The 23,541-nt window shown below is 34.6% G+C and overlaps 1 protein-coding gene across 8 annotated transcripts in view; it reads left to right on the forward strand.

Annotated features, from left to right (window-relative positions):
- The first annotated feature begins 241 nt into the window (after positions 1-241).
- Positions 242-23,541, forward strand: part of LRRIQ1 (leucine rich repeats and IQ motif containing 1) — a 110,392-nt gene continuing 87,092 nt past the window's right edge. For 7 of the 8 annotated variants that reach the window (XR_004357260.1, XM_032688900.1, XM_032688902.1 and 4 more), the window contains exons 1-14: positions 242-409; positions 1,238-1,400; positions 2,598-2,709; positions 3,649-3,719; positions 4,879-4,981; positions 5,656-5,861; positions 7,773-7,847; positions 8,035-9,246; positions 10,062-10,214; positions 11,387-11,537; positions 15,502-15,695; positions 16,588-16,715; positions 22,720-22,793; positions 23,001-23,094. Coding sequence is in view for 7 of the 8 variants with exons in the window: in XM_032688900.1 (XP_032544791.1) it covers positions 1,272-1,400; positions 2,598-2,709; positions 3,649-3,719; positions 4,879-4,981; positions 5,656-5,861; positions 7,773-7,847; positions 8,035-9,246; positions 10,062-10,214; positions 11,387-11,537; positions 15,502-15,695; positions 16,588-16,715; positions 22,720-22,793; positions 23,001-23,094 (2,702 nt within the window). In the remaining variant the exon portion in view is untranslated. Of the gene's footprint in view, positions 410-639; positions 746-1,237; positions 1,401-2,597; positions 2,710-3,648; positions 3,720-4,878; positions 4,982-5,655; positions 5,862-7,772; positions 7,848-8,034; positions 9,247-10,061; positions 10,215-11,386; positions 11,538-15,501; positions 15,696-16,587; positions 16,716-22,719; positions 22,794-23,000; positions 23,095-23,541 lie in introns of all 8 variants that reach the window. The other variant, XM_032688901.1, reaches the window with a different exon arrangement.

Consider the following 23,541-nt stretch of genomic DNA (forward strand, 5'->3'; position numbering starts at 1 on the left):
AAAAAACCAAACCAAACAAACAAAAAAACCCAAAACCAAAACAAACAAACAAAAAAAAACCACAAAAAAACCCCCTAAAGAACCCAAAAAAACCAAACCAAACTAAACCAAACACAAAAACCCAAATAAAATACTGCGAGGTGCTCCGCTCCACGCTGGGAGCCGCTGCCTGCCGCCCCTGCAGGAAACGGCAGCTCCTGGCGACGTTTGGCTCCTCCCGCTGTCCGTCCGAACCGCTGTTTCCCGTTGCCGTGGTGACGCTCCCGGCGGCGCAGCGGCGGGGTCTCGTTCTCCGCACGGAGCGCCTGACCGGCCGCGGTTGGCGGCCGCGGGATTTCAGGGTGGAGGGTTGGCCGGCCTCCGGAGGCGGCCGGGCAGGCAGGGGCTCCGGGAGAGGCTCGGGTGAACGGTAAGTGAGTGGGTGTGTGGAGTAGACAAGCAGGACTGGAGGGCGGTGGGTGCCCGGGGGAATGGACTACAGCTCCCAGCATGCAAAGGGGCGGCTCCTCACGGGACACGGCAGTGGGCGGGGCTGTCTCCCGCCGCGATACCTTTTGGGAGGTGTAGTTTTTCGTTGCCGGGTCCGATTCACGCCGTCCCGGCTGAGTTGCGCTTCGCGCGCTCTGTCTCCTGCTGCAGGAGTCTGCGAGGGACCAGGAGCTGCTCGCTGCCTCAGATGGGGCGGATCTGGGCTGCCTCCCATGTCCCTTGATTGAAAAGGGGCACGGGTTGCGCAGGGAGGGAGGTGGGATGACGGAGAACCCGTTTTTCTCTAGCCTGGATCCATCCACAAGTCTTGTTCTTCTGTGGGTTGTGCCATTTCTCTGCATCATTAAAACTTCACTGAGTGCTTTCTGGATTCTTAGTCTTATTTTGTAATTGTTGATACTTATTTATTGTTCAAAACTTTTTTTTCCTCCTTGGTAGCTTATAGGGCTGAAAAAGATTCCTTGTGAATCTTAGGTAATGGCACTGATACTGTTCACAAAGAGTAGAGAGCAGACAGAGGTTTTTAATGTTGAAATTTCATAACATTTGCAAAATTTTGAGTGGTAGTGTCAGGGGGACTCTCCTATCACAAGGTAATATTTTTTTTGGTTTTGCTTGTTGTTATGGAGCAAGATGTTCATGTTTTAAGCCAACTGTTCAATAAATACATCTGAATGAATGTAGGCTAAGTGAAGACTCTTTTATTTTTGTTCATGCTGTGCTGAAAGGTATTATTTTCTTTGTGTAGCTTTGAAAACAGATAAGACACTGTGGAAAGTACAATGTCAGAAGATACTGAAGGAATTGAAAAAGAAATAGAAATTGAATTAGGCAGAATCAGTGTTACATCCTTTGAAGCAGATGATCCTGACACAGAGGTATCAGATGAACCCTTGAGTGACAGTGAGACAGTAAGTATTCAATGAGCTGAAACTGCTTATATTGCTACTTGAAAGTAGTACTGGCATTGGGAATCATGTCAGATGAATGAATGTACTCCTGGCATATCTAACCTGAGGATTTCTTCTGTAAAGTAGTCTCGGTACTATTGCGTCATGGAAAGTGAACCTCCAGTGGTGACAGGACAATAAGAGAGATGCATATCAGCATTCTGCTTAAGTGAGAAAATCAGACCCAGACATTTTGTTTCAGAATGCTCTGGAGCTGGAAGATTTGATCGAAGCTATAGAGGTGGATTAAATCTGGATGAATAAGCCAATGATTCTTCATTGGAATCTGTATTTAAAATCTTACAGGAGAATGTCTTATGAGATTCCTTATGAGACTTACACATATTAATTTCATTTAAATGAGTGCTTCAGATCCTCTTTTTGAAAGACTTCTTGTTTTGGGGAATCATTTTCCTCTGAAATACAATTAATTATTTGGATCCTTTTCAGCTATTATTGTCTTTTGGACTCAGAGCAAAAGGATTGGTTTGTAGGATATTAGGGTAGATAATATTGGTCATATGCGACCATAAATCATGTTTGACATGACATAAAGATACACAAAGGCAGTATGTGGTGTTTGTGTACTCACATACTGAATGTCAGCAATGTTTACCACAATTTGCACAACTGAGAGAAGGCAATCCATTTCCCCAAATTCTTGCAGAAAAAGACAGTCTTTTGAATAGGTTTCTATGTAGTAAAGAAAGTTGAAGCATTGAATTTACGTGCATACTTTAAACATTAGTAAATTTAAAATTAATTTTTTAAAGAATCTAAACATTTTAAAGAAAAAGATCCTGTACATGGTAGTTATTTGTTCATTTTTGTCTCATCCTTTTCCTTAACTTCTTGGTCCAACACAGTTACAAACACAATGTTAATTGAAACATGTTTCTGAAGTCAGTGAAAAATAAGTTACTAAAATTAGATTAGAATGTAATTAAAATTAGAATTATTAATTGTTCAGTGGGTGGTAAGACAATAGAAAGAGTGTAGAAATTGGGAAAAATTTTGGTGGCAGTTGCTATTAAATCTCCATCGATGCTTTATAGGTGAAGCCAAAATGAGTCTACATTCTTACATGTCAAGTATTTACCTCTGTCAGACCTGTGAGATGAAAATGTAGAATTTATGTCAAAGGTCATATTTTTCCAGATTTCAGATGGCTTACCAGAATCAGTTCTCTCCTATTTAAACTTTATCAAGAGCAGCAATCAAGATGCTGAAAAGCTTATACTGGAAGACTTAGAAGATGAACAAACTACAAGTAAGCAGGGATCACAATTCAAATGTTTGTGCACCTTGTATTGCCAGTGGAAGTTAGACTAAAAATCATTAGTAAGATAATGCAAAATTTTAGGTAGTGCAAGCTGTGAAATCTATTCCATCGGCTTCTGAACGCGTGCTGAAAATCTCTAGACATAAAACCATGCAACGCTATCTTCCAGAATTTACATCTGGGTATGAATTGGACTTTTCAAAAATTGATCTAATGCTAAAGGAGGCAAGTTGGAAGATCACTCTCTGAAACAGGGCCCGGCCCAGACTCTTCATGAGAATCTAAAATGAAGTCAGTAGGAGCTGAAGTTCAGAGTTCAAATACAATTGACCCCTTTGAAGCCTGTCTTGAGAGATACCGAAGCTAGCATTAAAAGAAATGACCTCGTAATTGGGAACAATATTGCTGTCAGCTGTGTGACTGAAGCCAAGCTCATAGTTTATATACCAGACAGCTGGCATTGTCTGTTCCATTAGTGCAATAGTCTTCATGAACAGAAGTTCAATATTGTCTATAAATTTAGATATTTGATGAATGTTTCTTTTTATCCTTTTTTTGTAAAGCAATCTTACTCTTTTTCATTGTTTTTATAGTTCTTTGTCAGTTTTTGACCTATGTCATACAAGTTCTACTGTATTTTTCTGCACAGAAAATGTTCTGCTGTGCTCCATACTCTTTCATATTTGCTATCACTGTATTCTTACAGTATCATTGTGAGTGTTTCTGTTACACATATTTGCTGCTTGTAATGTAGATTAATGGTTCCCACATATATTTAAGTAAAACTGGGGGAGAAGGAAAGGAAAAAAACCCCAACTTTATTTTAGTTTAAACAAATTGAGTAGCTAAGCAGTACAGACTAAAACTGAGCACTGGTAAGGGATTTTTCTCTCTGTGAATTAAATTATATATTTATTTTTTCTTTAGATGACATTTATGGAGTAGTTTCTTGTCATACTTCTGAATCAAATGAAGATCCAGAACAATTTAAAGAAAAGGTATTTTTTATTTATACAATATTTATAGTGAACAAAATTAATATTAAATAATCTAGATAATTTACACTTGCTTTGGTGACCTCCTAAGGAGACCTATAAATGTGTTCAATTTATTTGTGTCAGACTATTAATAAGGTATTAAGATGAGTTTGTATATACAACTCTTTAAAACTGGGACATCATCTGTAATACACCATGTCTATAAGATTTAAAAATTTAAAATAAATTCTCTGTATCAATCCTTGAGATACTGAGCACAAAAATAAACGAAATTAAATAAAAGTGAATAATCCTTTATTGCTAATTATTTGAAGAATAGTATGATAACACTTTTGAGTTTCTCTAATCTTATTTTTTTATGATCAGGAAGATGTGCTACTATTAATCTTGATCCTAATATATTCCATAATTTAATAGAAAATGTAGACAAAGTCTGTGCCTTTCAAAGACAAAGCAAGAGTTATGAACATCAGTTCTATATTTTCATAGGATTTGGCTGAATAACTCGCTGAAGTTCTTAGAAAAACATAAAACTGAATTTAATCACCTCTAATTTGTCGTCTGGCTTTTATTAGTGAGCACTCTTGCAAACATGTTTCTTTTTTTCTCAGAAGACCATTGTTTAGGACAGCACAATTACTTCATGTAACTTCAGCTGCATTACAAATATTAATATATGCCCCAAGCATGTGATGAATGAATGATAAATGAGCAGGAATAGATTACTTGCCAGTAAAGAACAATGAAACAAATATAGCAATCTTTGTGTCCATAGTATTATTTTGAAATAGACTTCTTAAACATTTACTAGTTCTTCCCCAATGTGCATAACAGTATTAATGTGTAAATATAGTGCTTGGTTCCACAGAAAGTAAAATAAATCCCAAATGCAAAATATTCATTTTTCCAAGTCAAAGTGTAAAGTATATTTTAAAAAGCACATAGAAATATTATGCATTTTGGGAAATACTGCAAAATTTATTACTCTAGAAAACCATAGTTTGACTGACAGGTTTGCATTAATCAGTGTGTGAGGATTCCAGTCAGTAGTAAGTTTCATATATGATAAAAAGATTATCCATGTTCTGGAAGATTTTTATAATGTTCTTCTTTTAAATTTTGTTTCTTGTTTTTTTATAACAATATTAAACTGTATTAGATACTGTTTGAAATGGAAAACGAAGTCTTGCAGATTACTACAACACCTGGTTATAGTCAATCCACCAGTGATGAACTGGTCACTGATGACCACTTACTTACAGGTAAGCAAACATATTAGTCATTTGGTTGAGTTGATCTTTAGCATCATATCACTATTTCTTGCTTTTCTGTTTTCATAAGTATCATAACATTTTTTGTAAAGAATTGCACATTACATTATACAGCAGGGCTTGGTACTTGATGAGTTGGACATGAGTAAACACCTGTACTTTTGTCTCATTTCAGGATGACAAAATCATCATAGGAATTTGTATCAAAAAATACCACCCAAAAAACTAGTTAATAATTATTAATAGAAATTGTAAACCAGATTGGAGGCACTAAGCAGGTTCTGCTTTGGCCATAGCTTCTTTGGTTTTTTTTTTTAGTAGTCACATTGGCTGGCAATGTTTCCTTTTCCATGGCTTTAGGATAAGTTGAGCTGGAGTGCATGAGTTGTAAAAGCCTCACTAATAGCCACAGAAGACATCTTGTATGATCCTGCAATATACATTGTTAGAATAAGTTGCAGAGTCAGTAAGTGTGCAAAATAATAATAAGACGTCCCTGATGCAAAGGACTCATACTGTAGTTCTGATTTCCTTGGGGCTATATACTGCTGGCTGTGTCAGCACAGCATCCTTTCCTTGTCAAGTACTATAAGACTTTTTAATGTCCCCCAGTGCTTATTAGAAAATTAAAAAGCGGGTTTGCTTGGTTGATTGCAAATTCATAGCTGGTCTTGAAATGAGCATAAGCCTTGCTCATCATGAAGTAGAAGAAAAGTGTAGACAAGAACTTGAACTTGAAGATCAGAAGAGGAAAAAATGGAAGGCTGAGAGAGAATTACGGGAAAAACAAAATGAAGAAGAACACGCAAGAAGGGTACAACACCTGGAGCAATTTGAGGCTGAAAGAGTAAAGTTAGACCTTCTTCATAAGGTAATTAATGATATTGAAACCAATCCGTTCCCATCTAGACTGTCTGAATTGAAGATCTAATGTGAAAAAGAGAGTACTGTCCCAAACTGTATGACTGCTCTAAAATCTGTCTACTTGTTTTACCAAAGTGATTTGTAAGACATATTTAAGTATAATCCGTTGGGTTTTATGTGTTTACTGCTTTGATCAACAGCAAGTGAATTTGCTGTGCTAAATGTGAAATTATTCTTGAAGCTTTACCCTTACAAAGTTTTTATATTATGGCAACAGCCAAAGTACCGAGAATAAGAGATATGCTGAAATAATCACAAATGAAAAATGGTCACTGTGCATTAATAGAAAAAACTTACCTGCTTTGGACCTCCCACCTCAGTTCACATTTAAATGTAAAAACTTATGTACAGTAATTGGAACCAAAATCATTCAGTTCAGCAATGCTGGCGCTGTGCTCCATCTAGGTAAAAGGTACAATACTTCCTTTTCTTGTCTTTACCTGGGAAATTGACTCAGGTTTTATCTACTGAGTTCTGCCACAACAGAACATGTTGACTGGTTGCATTCTCAGAGTATCTAGTCATGTTTTGCTATAGCTTGTGGTGCATACTGAAAGATAAAATTTGATAGCTCTCCACAAAAGAGTGTAAGTACACGAAGAAATGTAACTCAGACATTATACTTGTGAGGCCACGGCATTTTATTATTTAACCTAAATAATTGTGCTTTGAGAGGTGCATTAACGCTACATTTTCAGGTAACTGATTTGTGGCTTTCTGAAAAAGTGGGCATCTTGGTCCTAGCAAGGTAATTCAAGTCACCAAAATTAGGGAAGGGCTTAGTAAGTGAAAAGACCTTTTTGATCTCTGAAGGCCAGTTCAATGTCTGCTATAGCTCTCTTTTCAACAGGCTACAAAATTGATAGGCCACCTTGGTCCTTTGGTGTCACAAATCATTTTTGGGTGTAGAATGGCTTTCTTCCTCTAGACCAAGTGGGGCATGGCAGCCTTTAGACACTTCGGTATTGATGTTGCTAGAGCACTCTTTTTGGGTGACAGAGACTATCTTCCCCCATTACAGAAGGGTCTAGATGTCTAGTCTCCTGTTGTCTGAATTGCATGCTTCTGAATATCTATCAAAAGCAGTGCTTAGAAACCTGTGAGACTTTATGCTCCAAGTTGGAAGTGCTAGTTTGTTTATACTTTCTTCATATCCTTCTCTATGTTTGATTTGGCTGATACTGATATATCTTGGTTCCACCAGGAGTCATGTGGTTCTAGATCAGCCTCTGTTTTTTAGTTACTTACTGTCTGCTAACTTTCAGTCAGATGTAATTCTAGATAGTGTAGATTTCTTTTTTCTGATTGAGACTATCTTGGGCAAAGAGGGAAATGCTATTTATTTGCAAACAGTGAGAAAGTAGATGTGAACTTTCAATTTTCCATTGAGAAACAATTTCAGTGAAAAAAATTTCTTTAGCTTTACTGAACAAAATTGCCGTTCTAAAGATTTTGATATTATCAGTACATATCAGTGCAATTAAAGAGACACTGTTCGTACTACTGTTCAGATATGTTTCTGTTATCTGCCTATACTTTGAATGGTTTTGTCAGTGTAGTTTTCATCTTCAGTAGTAGTAAAGAGTTTGGAGAAGGACGGTGGCAGTTGTTTGGGTCAGTACCAAGACACTAACTCTCTGAAGACATGCATCTCTCAGTACATGTCCAAATCTTCGTTACTGATGCAAGTGTCCTGTTGTTTAGTTTAATCCACACACAACTGAGTTTCTCATTTAAATTCAGGCATTCACGCAAGTGGACTGTTGGAAAGTCAAGAAGATGGGTGAGATTGGAGAGAGGGTGTTTTTTGTTGTTCTAGGTTTTGTACAATATTCATTTATGTTAATTTGTTGTGCAGAAACGCCAAGCTGCAATAGAAAATGAGCTACAGAAAGAAAAAAAAGCTTGGAGAGACAAAATGATGCAGCAAGAGGTAAAGTTACAATGAGCTTTTGTCAAAAGACTGGGATTGCTGTCATATATTTGAGAATAAATGTTATCCTGGAACAGTTAACATACCAGATCCTGTTTATTAATGATAAATATGTAGCAACCACAATAAATATGTACCAACATCATTTTAAAAGTGGTTGAAGTCTATCTTAATTGTTTTGGCCTAGGAATTGATCATGAAGCTACAGTTGCAAATGGAAGAGGAGAAAAAGGCCTTGGAAGAGCAGAAAACAAAAGAGAGACATCAATTGGCTGAAAAACAGAATATAGCTGCTGTGAAAATCCAAGCTAGATTTAGATCATTTTTAGTCCATAAAAAATATGCTCCCATCCTAAAAGAATGGAAATATGAAATGAGAAAGAAGCAGAAATTGCTAGAAGAAATAGAGAGAGAAAGGAAAGAAAGAGAGGAAAAACTGAAGAGGCGAATGGAGGAAAATAGGCTTAAGAGAGAAGAGGGAAAAAAGAGACAAGAAGAACTTGAAAGACAAGAATATTTGGAATGGGTGAAGAGGCATGAGGAATATGAGAAAAAGAAGGAAAGCCTGAGACAGGAAAGAGAAAAGCAACTGCAAATAAAAAGAGAAGAACAGACAAAACTAGGACAAAAGATAGTAAAAGCTGTGATGAGTGCAAGTGGAGAAAATAACAAAGAAAACATAAAAAATTGTAATCACACGGAAAATACAAAAGTAATAAGAGAAAATAATAAGGAACTAAATAAGCAAGGGGAGCAACAAAAAGAAAAACATGCTGAAATGATGGATGAAACAAATAACTGGATGATTCCAGTAGAAAGAAATTTGACACCAACACAAAGTATGCTAGGCTCTGAGAAGGAACATTCTTCTCAGGTAAATAATGAGAATATATATGTGAAATCAGTAACACAAATAGAAGAAAATTACTCACAAACTAGCTATCTTAATGAAGCTCCAAATAGTCATACTTCAAAGAATGAATCTCTTAACGTTGGAGCTAATGACATGGTAGAAAATAAGGCAAACTGCATATGCAGCAGTCCACCAGATGTCCAACCAAATGGTAGTAACAGAGAAACTGAAGATCAATCTTCTCAGTATGAAACAATGAAGAAAACTGTGTGTCTCATGGAAAATGCTAATGAGGAAGTCAGAGACACCTGGGACAAAATTCAAGATGTAGCAGAGTATTCCAGTAAACTAATTTTTCCTGATGGTATTGAAAAGAAGAGAATAAACTGGATGAACACATGTAAATCTTGGTCTAAAATATATGAAGAAAACCAAAGAAAGCAAGCAACTATAAAAAAACGACCAAGGAAAAGTTCAGTTAGCAAGATGCCTCCATTAAGTGCAGAAAAGATAATTCATAGTGGCCCTTGGAGCACCTTGCAGCAGGTAACTATATGGAAGATTTAGAATGAAATGGAAGGCTATACTATCATTTTTTTTTGATTTGGTATGTCAGCAGAATGCTGTTTGGAAGAGAAGGCAGTTATTGTTGATCAGGATGTAGATCTTATGAGACTTCCTTTGCCCAAGTGCAGAATAAGGGCAATGGCAATGACTTTTGAATTCCTGTGAGTGTCATGGAGCAGACTGGTGTGGTATTAATCTTCAGATGATTGATAGTGTCTTAAGCCTGTAAAAGGCAAGAGCTCCTATTGTCTGCTAAATTAACAAGGTTTTGCCTTTGTGTGAAGGCCCACATCTCAGCTCCTACTCAACTAACCTCTTCAGAGTTTTGAGAGGACTAGTCTGTTCTAGAAGCAAGATATTACTGATCAGCTTGTAGGTGGTGTTTTGCCGTAAAGAACATCTCCTGGTTCCCAGGACTTCTTTTTCTTACCACTTACTAACTTATTACTGTATGCTTGCTCTGTACTCTCATCTTCCTATCCACTCAAAGATGACATACTCGACTATAAACATTTTTAGTCTGAACTATTTTTGTCTGTTCTTTTACACTTATTATTTATGATACTGTGATAATTGTTTTCATACTAACTTCTCCCATTCAACAGATCAAACCCACCATTTTCAACCTTTTTTATACAAAAAGATTAACATAAGTTGCTTGCATTTTCTAAAACATTAGTAGATTTTAGTTTTGGTCTCTTTTTTATCTTAATGAAAATGACCACAATATGATGATGTACCATGAATGTTCAATATACAAAAAATTAATTTTATTTATCAATAATTTCATGTAGGTTACAACACTTATGCTTGAAGATTTGCCAGCTTGTAACCTCTCAACGTTATCTGAGTGTTCAAATCTGCAAGTTTTGACTCTGAGGCGCTGTGGACTAGTTTCACTGGAAGGACTAAGTAGCTGCAAAGACCTTAAGTATATCAATGTGGAGGTACCAAGGATATTTGATTCTTTATTGTAACATGGGGAGAACTAACAGTTTTGCTCCTTAGTTGATCGTATAGTTTTATCCAACTGTATATTGCTTTTAGTACCTTAAGAGCATAGGAGTATCAACAAAATATTTCCAAATGTGAACGAAGTTATATCAGCAGATTTGCAGTGCATATAAAAAAAAACCTATATGCTGCAAATTAACTGACTGTACTACAAAAATATCAGTCTAGGATTAGCGCTAGTATGGCACAGTGATAGATCTCTGTTACCTCAGTCTCTCTGATTCATGAGTGGGCAGATGCTGTTCACCATAGCAGGTGCTCAGCTTGAGCAGGAAAAGGTAGCATTAAGAGTCCTTTGCAATACACACCTCGAATATTAATTAAAATTACTAACAAGGAACAGCACAGTGAGTTACATAGAGGCATAATGTCTAGGTATTCACTACTGCACAGTGTCTTACATGGTCTTGTTTAATGACTAAAGAAACCTTTTTCTCTGTGATGCATCTTCATTCCAGAACTTGAAAATTTACGTGAAACAGCTTTGTTCAAATTTTTAATTTCATGGGTTTTAACAACACCAATTCACAAGAAGAAGAAACGACCAAGCACAGCAACTAGTGAAACAGAAATTTTGAGGTGGCATTATTAAAATGGCCTGGGAAGGGGGATGTTAAAAAAGCAAGATCTTTCGAGGGAAGAATATAAACTTAGAACACTGTTAATGTTTGAGACCAAAATACCTCTAAATGCAGACTTTCACTATTAGTAAATAGGATTCCAGCAAAATTACAGTGGTCTTCATTAGCATCTAGTAAATATGATGGTTTCTTTGCAATTCTTAGTTCAGTCTCCCAGGATTTGGGAAGCTAGGAAAGCACATCTGGAAAAGACTACTCTGTCCTTAACTTTTACACTTTTTGTTCCAACTTCTGGGCTTTTTCAGAGCCAGAATGAAGTTCAAAATATATTTTTATTCTATTCCAGCAGGACACAAAAGGCAATTTCTGTGACTGATCATTTTATTTTCCTAATGGAAAAAACAGATGCCCTTACTCCTAGGTAGATGTTTAGAATAAAAATAAGCAATGATGGCAATCTGCCATATTTTTACTGCTATTTCACTTCAGATACTATTTAATATACTCATTTTCTTTTATTGCAGGAGAACAACATTCAGATAATTGACTGTGAAAATCTAGAAAATCTTTGTATTCTCATTCTGAGTAAGAACCATCTTTCATCAATTTGTGGCTTAGATGGCTGCAAAAATCTCCAAAATCTTGAACTTTCCTACAATAGAATCACTCGATTTGGTAAGAAAATTATTCCAATTTGTATAACAATATTCATGCAGTTTATATTCAGAATTAATATTCCCCTTGGATTCAGAGCCAGTTAGCTGCTAAGCCCAAGGAGAGCGAGGAGACAGACTTAGAAAAAAACCTTCATTTTAAAGCATTCTTAACTTCACATTTATTTGTAGTATGGCTTAGCTATTGCCATGTATTCCATCTACCAGGTTGGCTATTGTCAACCAAAGAGAATTAAAATCTTTCTGGAATGACCACTAATATTATCTGCACTAACTCAGCTGGAATATGTGAGTAGCCTGAGTTCAGTTTATCTACAGACATAATGAATGTAAACCCTAACCTTGCAACTGCAGAGAATTCCAGTGTGTTCCTGACTGACACAGTAAGTAGTTATATAGAAATCGTGTTGTCTGTCTGAGTCTGCTGGACAGCAGGAAAATAATTTGATACAATTATTAAGCTTATAGATGAAACACATTCACATAAGACATTTATATAAAGAAATAGTTTCCACAGTTAAAAAAAGGTTAGACTGGAACAATATGAACATGGATAATACAATTCCATGATAAATGACAAGGGCAAAGAAAACAGGAAATAGGAAAGTGTAAAAAAAATATCTGTAGATGTAGAGGCTATAATGTTGATATTTTCAATATTTTTTGCTAACGTGCAAATATTAATATTCATGAAGATACCCAAGAATCCAAGTGCTGGGAAATTAACGTTTACTGTAAAAGCATATCCGTACCCTAATGAGAAACAGTAAAATAAAATGCTTAAAAATCTTTTTCTGTATCCTTGTGGCAAGTATTGCTTGATAAAATTCTTATTCAGATTTATTTAACTTGATAAAAATGTCTGCAAGAGTACTGTAAGAATTACGTAGTATTAATGGATGACATTTAAGAATGTGGCATCTGTGTGAAGTGTAGTATCTTTGTACAGGCCAAGTGGAGTAAAATCCTCTTGTACTTTCTCTTTTGTGCAGTGCACTGCTGCAGTTACCAAGTCTCTAGCAAACTTAAATGGGTAAATAAATGTTCGCAAAAGTCATCTTGAAATCTGTTCTTCTCCTCTCCAGAATTGCTTTGAGGATGCTTGGTTAAAACAGATGCATAATACAGGATTTATTTCACACAATAACATACTGGTTGTGAGTAGTTGCATAGAATACACAAAAATGAATTTATGGGGTTTAAGAAGTTAGCATATCCCTTACATCTGTAAATCTTGCAGGATGTCCCTTTGGCAATTTTGGAAGCTGCAGTACTGTGCAGTAAGGCTTATTTATGTTTGTAATACTTAAGTTTTAATAACTTATTGTAGGAAACATCTAGCATAATATGATTTCTATTTTTTCCTCCTCTCATTGAAGTATAGCATCAGTAGGGGAAAAATTAGAGTTACTAGAAACCCCTTAAAAGTATCACTGAGAGAAATAGTCTCAATTATGCTTTTCGACTTAAGAATACACAATTGCAAATTAATTGTGGCAGTAATACACTGAAGTTTGGTGCATATGTTTATATTTGGAAGAGGAATGCTTTATTTAAAAATTTTCTTATGCAAAAAGTAGCATTTTGACTGGAATCATTGAATATGCTTCTGTGGGGTATCTATATTGCCGTAGCATGTTGGCTAAAATCCTGGCAGCTCAAAAATAGCAATGCATCACCATGGATAGTCATAAATGCTGCTTTGGATCTACTCTTTTTAAGACAGCACAAGGAGGATTTTTTTTTTTTTTAAATCAAACACCTTTCAGTTTTGGTTTTGTTATTTGAGGTTTCTTATGTGCTTTTTTCATATTTATGTTCACTGTCAGCTTTCACTCTTATCATTCACCTTTGTCACACATAGAAGTGACTTCAGAACTGCATCGATAGCTAAGATAGAGTCCCTAGCTAACAGATTCCAGCTGCACTTTGCAAATTGTTAAGAGCTACTTATATAAAGGTTCTCCTCAAATTTTGCTGAAACCATATGTTAGTCAACAAAATGCTTTTCCTTTACAGTACTATAGCTGTTGTTTGATGCATCATATGTAAAACAGACAATATCTTCTGGAAATATGCAGAAGACCTTCATGCTTATATTTAATTTTGCATGGGGGCAGAAGAAACATTAAAATACCATCTGTTTGTATTATATTTTTCTCTCTTCTGTATATTTTTGTTGGACTGTAATAATTCCAGAATGGATTGTGATCTTGCTGTATGTAGCTTTGGCCTGTCTGTTCCAAATAACACTCAGATGAGGAGAAGGAGATGTAAAATAGGTGCTTTGTGTCCCATGCAGAATAGGAAATTTCCAGATCCTGTATTACCTCCTTGCCTTTTCTTACTCTGTGTTCAGTCTCTCCTCTCTGTCCCACTCCAGACTCATACAGTGCTTTTAAAGTTTCTAGTACTGCAATGGTGGTAATTGAAAAGTGATGATTTAAGGATTGCTCTTAGGAGGAAGTCTTGGGAGCTGTTAACATACTCTGAAACAGAAGTGTTTTGAAACCGCTAGATGGTGCTGGTTCCTTTTTAATTTTTATCCAAGCATAAAAGAAAACTACAGACCAGGACCTTGCAGTCAAGATAGTATATCATGGGCATGTCTGAAATTCTTTCAGAATAATTAAAGAATTGTATATTTATTTCCTGAAGCACAGTTTTGAAGTTAAATTATGGGATATTTTTGTTATATTTAGGATGATATCACTTTAATATCAAACAATTGTATTTTTTTCACTAGGTGCTTTCCATTTTTAAATTAAAATAACTCGAAGGCCTATATTTGGGATTTTTAAAATGTACTGCTAGTTTTGGTATTTAATTTTTTACTTTATTTTTCTCCCTATCATTTTTTTTTCATTTTGAAGTCCAATTCTCTGTTCTCCGTGCTATGTGGTGAAAACTAATCTCTGGTTTCATAATCCAGTTTGTTTTCAGAGGACAATCACAAAGTAATTAACTGCTGTAAAGCTCACTCAGCTTCCTTGTGGGAACTTGGGAAGTTTTGGGTGAGATAGAGATGAGATAAAGTATTCCCTCAAATAATGCTGTGAAGAATACATGAAAGAAAAGTAAACTCAGAAATTCCTAATTTTAGATACATTTTGTGAAGGGTGTCCCTTCAAAGCAGTTTTACTCCAGAGATAGAGAAAAGCTACTTGGACCTGTACTAAGTCAGATGCATCAGTGCCACTGCAGAACATCTAACATGGAAAGACAGTGTCATTTCTGCTGTTGGAGGAGGATGATTTGGGTAACATTCTGTGAAACAAACAGATGCTGATGGGAACCTTTTCCTTTGCTTTTTGGGTAGACATCACACACATTCTTACTCTTTAGACTAACCGGCAGGAGTAAATTTGTTGAGAGTGTAATGGCTATAGTAGTATAGCTTTATTTTTAAAGGCACTAAATTGTCTTTATAAATTTCTTCATTAAAAATATTTTATGATATAATTCCTTAAACAAGATGAACTTTAATAATCGAGCTGATGATGGCCTAAGTTTTAACACAATGTTTTTCTAACCTTGCTGATACATTAAAAAAAAAAACCCAAACCTTTAAAAAATGAAATTATGAAAATTAACTTTTAAATATAGTGTTTTCATTCTGGTGGATGGTTTTAAATGGGCTGTTAGTATTCACAGAGTTCAGAGCAGTTATAAAGTGGTTAAAGCATAGTAAATACAGTTTATCGCTAAAAGAATGCTCTCATCCAACAGAAGTACTAAAGAGATTATGACCTGTTATTATTGATTGATTAACAGGATCATAAATTTATGAACTGTATGCATTGTGTATTTGATAGAGTCAAAATACAGTAATTCTTTTTAAACATTATAGAGAACTAATCTTAATTATTACTACAGATAATATACAGAAAGTTCCGAGTTTTTTAATACTTGAAATACAGCAAACAGGTTTTTATTTGATTGTGGCTTAAATCTTCAATTTTCAGGTGGTCTGAAGTCACTGAAAAATCTTCAGCAATTAACTGTGGACCATAATCAGTTAATCAGCACAAAAGGTCTTTGTGAGGTACCTACTCTCATTTACCTAGACTGCTCTTTTAATCATCTCACACAAGTTGAAGACATTGAGAATTGTGGCCTACTTCAAGTTCTGAAGTTGCAAGGCAATAATCTCCAGGAGGTAAAAGCTTTGGATTTAGTGGCTGTTGTTAACATTTTTGTTAACAGTCATATTTTCAGCATTCTGATCATGTGCTCTTTGATTGGTGTGGGATGTTTCATGCTCTTTGGTAACTTTTTTTTTCCCTTGTTAGAGGGAAATTTTTCTGATATACAAATGGCTAGCAGTTAAGTATTTTCTTACTCTTAAGTCCTTGGAATAATTGACCCCTCAATAACTATGGTTTGTCCTTTGCTTATAGCATCTAGCCTTCAGGGTTTTTTATTTGAGTCTGTTTTTTGTTTAAAATGTAACAAAATATTATTATCTACTTATACGTAATGTTATAATAATAAGATAATTATATCAGGCTGATAATAATTATATAATTGTCATTACGTGCAAGTAATTACTTTTTATCATTACTTATATGTAATGATAATAATATCATTATTATCAGCTCGATAAAAATCAGGCTGATTTGATGTATGTTGATTCTCCAAGACTTGATATTTAAATACTGCAGCATTTAAAATAGGAAAATTGTTTGCCAACTGTGCACTTAATCTTTTTTACTGACAGTTATGTTCTTATGAATTCAAGAGAGGAAAACCATCATTGATATAACTACATGAATAAAATAGTAAGATTGTGATTCTTGGGCTCTTGACCTTTTTTTTTAAATTAATTTATATTGACTATTCAAACTTGTTAGAAGACATAAAAAAATACCATCCGATATGTAGAGATTATGTGTGACAACTGGTACATACATATTAAGGAAAGGATACATATATCCAGAATGTGAGTTTTGCTTGTATTTAGTAATGATTTATGAAAAGCATCTGGTAAGCATTTCATTGTTATTTCTTTGATTTATATTAATTTTAAATAACCATCTCTTTTTGTTTAGCTTCCAAGACTGGAAAATCATGTTCTCCTAAGAGAACTATATTTGGATGACAATAGCATTTCTGCTGTGAGAATGCTTTCTTTTTATTGGTTGCCTCTATTGCAGATTCTTTTTCTGTCTCAAAATAGGTAAGCAAGAAACCTTCTTCCACGTACAAAACTGATAGAGGGGAATTTGCTAACATAACACTTGTCTGAAAAGTATCATTCTCAATGTGGCTGAAATTTTACTATCTTTGAGATATTCTTTGAAAATACATGGTTGTCATGGAATTACTTTGACTACCTCTAGCTAAGAAAATTTGAAACAGTTTTAACTATGAAATTAATTTTTTTTCTTTTAGATGCTATGTGAAAATAATTTTTGAGCACTGTGGCATGGTTAAAACCGTGGTGAGGTTTTTTCTTTCTTTAGCAATTGTTTCTAGAGTATGTCTGTCAAACTTCCTATTTCACAGCTAGCTTATTCAAAATAGACTTGGAAGGCTAAGTTAAGTGCAAGTACTAGAGTTAGAAAGGACAAATAAGAATGTTTTTTATTTTACATACATATGTTAATGCCCTCCAAACCAAGTATGTTTTCACTCTTGTGGTTCAGTTTGAAAGGTATAAAATAAAGAAAGATCAAGACAAGAGGCATAAAACTGCATCATGGGCTCAAGTACTCTGTAATTAGCTTTCTGTTTGTTTTCTAAGCTAATCTATACATCTTTAGAGTTAGAATGACCAGATATCCTGGAGTCAACATTTTTATTTTCCCCATCCCCTTTTCTCAATTTAAATTCTGCTAAAAAAATAAGAAACATTTATTATAATTTACAGTGTGTTAGAAGTAAAATGAATTTTAAATTAATATCAATTATTTTTCTATACTTGCTTTGAACAAGATTTATCTCAGCTAAACAAGTAGAGTATACTCTGTTACATACCATATACAGAGTATACACTCTGAACTAATCGCTTACTCTCCTGTTAGTGAGGAGGAGAGGTTTTTAAAGGATGATTCATCTGCCATTTTTAGTTGTTTGCTTTGAGACTAATCATACCCTACAAGTGCCTGTTCATCTTCATGGACTGTTAACAGAGACAAAATGACCAACTTGTATGTAGGTGTCTACATTTGAACACATGAATCCCGTCCTATGTGACATTTAGTTCAGCAGGGCCAATTGCATCTGGAAGCCTGTGGGAGAAAAGATCTATAAAATCGAGTCCTGTTCTTATAAGGAATGTCATTAATGGAAAATGAATATTATTTAAGTATATACAATGTACATTTTTAGGTAACTTTTCAAGTTGTTTGCATATCATCTGTTGTGAAGTACTCTTTTATATAGAGTGCCACAGGTAAGTGTAATACTTACAGAATCTAATCTTCAACTTCCTGCCTGGGCTTCGAGGGTTTAGGATTCTGTCTCTTAGTAATTCTTTTGGAGTTTGGAGAAGGTGCCTCCTGCCTGTGATTGAGAAGAGCATTGTTTGTTACGTGTTAGATTTTGAATCGCACACACTGATTTAATTCATGTTCTTTACTTCTTTCCCCCCACCTTTGTCATGTTTAGGTTTTTTGTGGAACACACAATAATGTGTCTCTATATTCTTGTAGTTCCCTCCTCTTCCTCCAGTGTAGCTATCCTGTAATAAAGTGTTTGCAAAACTCCTTGGAGACCTCATGGACCTGCTAGGGACTTGTGAGCATGGTCTCAGGCTTAGCTTGAATGCCGCCTCTCGATCTGGGTTGTGCAGTATTGACCATGTGGATGTGCCTTATGTCACTTGCCTGTACCGTGTTCTTACAGTTTTTAATGTCCATTATCGTGCTTGCTCTGGTTTTCCAGTAGCCAAGCTGAGATGCAGTGTTTGGTCCACTGAATTTCTTCTGCTGCACTGGGAGAATATTTTTGCATCAACACACTGGATGTGCTGAAAATAAACATACATCTCCTTCCCAAACAGTTCCCTTTCTTTCCTTGATGCATCTATACCTTGTCTCAGATCTTTGTGACAAACAGGGCAGGATAGCCTTAAATTCATATTAAAAGCCTCAAAATTCCTGGCATTTCAGTAACCTGCTCTGGTACACTCACTTTATGTACACTTTTAAGCAGCTCCATATGTGTGTGCTATAGCCTAAGTAACTTGATGTTCTATAGAAACAGTGAATGTAATGGAGTAAGCTGTTGAAATAAAAGCTGTTTCTTTTCTTTTATCGTACAACTAGTGCAATTTTGTGAATTTTTTCCAAGTGTGCACTGAGTGCCATTTCCTTTTTACTGTTTGCAGGAAGCCATATAACGGTAATGCTATGAATCTGTATTCTTTCTAAAAGTGAAGTACTGTGAAAAGAAAATTTTTACACTAGTTTACAGGACTTTTTTATTCCTGAGATGCTTTATCTGCATCATAAACCAGAAGTCATCAAAGATAAAACTCCAAAGTGTAATTGTTTTAAACCTACAATCTAACAAGGAATTATAACAGATAGAGATTAACTCCTTCAAATATAAAAATGACAGCTATTTCATCACTTCTGCTTTTATTAAGTGTTTTTGTGTGGTTTTCACATACAAAGCATATTCTTGATCAATGTGCAATTGACCAAAGACAATGATGAATATCCTTTCAACATGGTTACTGCAGAACTGGGACTATGAAGATCCTTGCTCTGTTTTATAGCAGCTGGAGAACACAACTGTTAAGTTAGTTTAAAAAGGGGCATTTTCTTTATTCTTCTGTTGTGGATAAAGATTTAGGTGTAGGAGAGAAAAATTTGTGTCTGCGACTAAAATTAATGAATATTTAATATGTGTTAAGACTTCATGTGGCATTTATATTTGCGTGTAATCCACTTAATTATATAGCTTGCTTGTTAATGTCTTTTTCATTTAAAAGTTTTACAGTGAGACACTAAATCAATGTGCTGTTTAGGTAGCTACTTTTTTTCAACTTGGAAATAGACCCAAACCCTCTTACTATTCTGTCTTAGTATGGCATTAATATGACAATGTTCTTTTTTTGCTCTCTCTTGCTTTTCATTAAAGTAATCTAAGTGAGATAGATAAAAATTTAATATTTAAAAAAATGCAGTCATCTGCAAAAGTTCCTCTTTTTTTGGGGAAACTGGTTGGGCCTGAATCTTGTAGACAATATTGCTCCCATGATTTTGCAACTAGATGCATACTATTCTTAAAATGTTTATGTTAGAAATGCTAAAAAGTCTGTTCAGTTCATTCTTAGTACATATTGTTCTCTAATTAAATATATATGGAATCTGTGTTTTTCACTTAATTTCTCAGATATAAGAGATGAGCTCACTGTGATTGATATTTGGAGAATTTGACCACTTTTCCAGAGTCATCATAATAAATCTAAGTGTCATTAGATGTTGAAATAAGTCAGTCATGAAAAAGTTATACTTAATTATAGTGGTTTTTCCCATCCTATCCTTACCACTCAAGATTTTTTTTATATTTTTCAGTAATTCTTTTCTGGTGATAAGTTTAAGAATGTGACATCATGGGTAATATACTTGAAGTACTGTCTACTAGAGTATTCAAGAAGCAAGGGGCTAACTGACAAGTTTCCTATATTCTATGTGATTGCTACAAATAAATATGGCGAATATTGCAACCTAAACTCTTTTTAATTTAATGAATGAAAAATAAATATCAGCTTTACTTAAAGGTCTAGATTAGATAAATTTATTTTAATTATTTTGCCCTTCTTCCTGCCAACTGCTCATTAACATTAAGATAATTTTTCTGGGGAAAAGCAGATGCACAGCAGGATTTAGACCATCTTGAGCAGTAACTGCTATTCGTGTTCAGAAAAGCAATCCTTGTTTTCTCTGATGCTTACTTGCAACTATTCTTAAATCTTGTTTTCTGACATAGAGTTTATGTAGTTTCTGTGGCAATACCCCGTTCCACTAGAGCCTTAAATGAGAGCAGAAAGAGGAAACTATAGCTTGCTTTTTTATGAATATCTTTTACTTTTGTGTCTTCTTTGTAATTTATATCTCTTGTGCCCAGGGCTAATGTGACAAGGTCAAGTAGTATTAAGTTTTCAGTAATGTCCTTTGTCTTTCTGGTTTGAATTTTCTTAGGAAAAAAATTAACAAAGAATGTCAGTAAAGGGAAAAGCTATAGAATGACGAGGAAACGTTTTAACTCTCTTAATGCCACCGGCAGGCAAGGACAGTCCGATAGACAATTTCTAATTCACTACAGCATATACTGATAAAGATCCAGAGAACTCACTCACTATAAGTAAAATAAACCTGTATTATTTTTTGTCCCTTATACAAGATATGACATTTATTTTTCTAGATATTTCTGAATATGTGAATCTATAATCTGAGACATGGATTTACAACCATACTGTTAGCCAGTAATATCTATGATAATATTTGTGTCAGATATTAAATATATTTATGTACTATTGACTGAACATGAAAATTTGTAGAACTATGTACAGATCTAAGTATAGCACCTTATGCTTTTTAGAGTTAATACTTCTTTGTATTTGTTTGATTCCATGGAAAACTTCCATGGCAGGAATGTAATAGAACTAAGTAGGACTAGAATGAGGACAACTTTACAATGTAGTTTGAGGAAAAAAAGGAAGTATAGTGGCATGTACTCAATTGTCTTTCTATCTGTTTCTCTGTTTACTCTTAAAATGTTACGTCGTTTTATAGAAATACTTGTCAACTGAAAGTGGAAATTATTTTTCTATTTGGTTTGCATTTGGTTATATTTTCAATAAGAATAAAGAACCTACAATCAACATTTGGTCCATAACCAGTGTACCAGAGTAAGATTCAGCTCTGTCTTTCAGTTGTAAAGCCTGTGGCAGAAACATGACATAGTCACACATTTCAGGAACTAATAAGCATTTTTGGCTCTGAACAATTTTAAGTTTATGGAGTGAGTGGGTTTCATTTTTTTGGAGGGTCGTGTTTCTCGCAAAAAGAATTCTGACTTACACCTTTCAAAGGCATTACACCCTCAGAAAATACTACTTTCTGTGAAAATTTCCCCATTTCTGTTCCCCATTCTTTGTGCTAGGACCTTGTCCTTACAAGGATGAAACATGTTACTGAAATGTGTATCCTTAAAAAAGATACAGTTGATGTAGTATGTGCTATACATAAACATTCAAGTTTTAGTTTATAGTTGAGGTTTCTTGCATCTTGATTTTAACTTTTCCTCCCTTTTTCATATTTAAAATAAATCAAAATAAACTTTATTTGAATGGTGATATTTGACAGTAGCCTGGCAGCTGAATGAACCATTCAACATTCCGGCACCAGTGCAAACTTGTAAGTAAAGAAACTTGAATGGCACTGGGCATTAATTCTTTAGTTGCAGTGATCATACACATCTTACAATCCCAAATCATTTGTATAGATAAATGTCAGCTCAGTTTCTTTACATTTACTCTTGAAGACTACAAATAAGAATTTTTTCCTGTCGTTAGTACTGCTTTGCTGCTCTATTGCACAAGAAAAACTCTGATAACACAAGAGCAATTCCATAACTGTATAATTAGCACCTATGTGACACCATCTTACAGAAGTAGTAAGACGGAGGAAGCACTAAAAATGTATTACAGGATAGTGCAGCCTTGACCTGTTAAAAAACCAGCTGTGACAACAATTTTGTTAGTTTTAGGATCTAGGAAGTAGTGGAGAAGAGAAACAAACTGATAGGAAGTTTGAGCAATGAGAAATGAAGGAAGAGGAAAGAAGACAAGCAGATTTTATTTCTCCATAAATAGGACCTTCTGTTAGTTCCATTCTAGTTATGGAGCCTAAAGAAAAGCCAATTGAGTTATGTAAATTTTACAAGACTTCAGATCTTCAGCATTAAATGCAAGACAGACAATGAAATATTTGCCAGATGAAACAAAACATTAATGAGAAAATATTAAATAATGAGCTACTGAAAAGAGTAGGAAATACTTTCGAGTTAACATTTCAGTAATTAGTTCTAGCACCTTGGATAGCTAAATGAGCATTTTCTTATGTAAATAAGTAAATTGTCATAACTGTAAAAGATTCTGGTGCCTTCCTGTTTATGAACTGCTGTTTTATTTAATTAAAAAAAATTCTCTTCTATTTTGTTCTTAGATTAACTGAGCTTGTGCCTTTAAATTCATTTGTATCTTTGGAAAAGCTGAATATCAAAAATAACTGCTTGTCAGGTGAGTTGTATAAAAACATCATAAAGCGCCATCTAAACAAGAATTTCTTAGTTAAATTATAAACTGATTTGAATGGGACCGTTCCCATGTATTTATAAGAGACATTTCATGATATTGATACATTTTACTTTCATGTAAGATTTTATGAGAAATAATATGGTTCTGCATTCAAATTTATATTTAGTTTTCTTTCTTACTATAACACAGATCTTGAAGATGTCCTTACATGGTTAAGTGGCTGTGATAAACTGAAGGAGTTGTCACTCAGTGGAAATCCTCTTCTTCAAGAAAGAAACTGGAGGTAAGAAAATAAATTAATTTGATAAATCAAAAACTTAAAAATCAGGCAAAAAATTGTTTTGTACGTTGGTAAAATAGTAGAAATACTACCACACATTATGAACAGTCTTGCTGCTGTGACAGGTTTAACAGCAGCTAGAGAAGTAATTCCTGTAATGCTAGCTAGAGAAGGGGTAGTGTTTATTAGAAGAACAAAAAGTCAGAATGAGTGGTTGCTTTTTCCTTAGTAGTTGAGGCTTAGCTTTTTTTCTGGTTCTTAGAATTCCTTATCTTTACATCAAAAATTAATAGCTCTAATAATTATGAATTAAAGAGTTGTAAGAGTAATACTGTCATTTGCCCTCCAGTGGCATATAATACTGAAAAAATTGTCTGAAAAATCAAGCTGGTCCTAGAAACTATAATGTCTATATAGAAAAAACAGATAGAAAAGGGGTAGAAAAGAAAC

This window comes from Chiroxiphia lanceolata, chromosome 5 (assembly GCF_009829145.1).
Source record: "Chiroxiphia lanceolata isolate bChiLan1 chromosome 5, bChiLan1.pri, whole genome shotgun sequence".
NCBI classification, from domain to species: domain Eukaryota; kingdom Metazoa; phylum Chordata; class Aves; order Passeriformes; family Pipridae; genus Chiroxiphia; species Chiroxiphia lanceolata.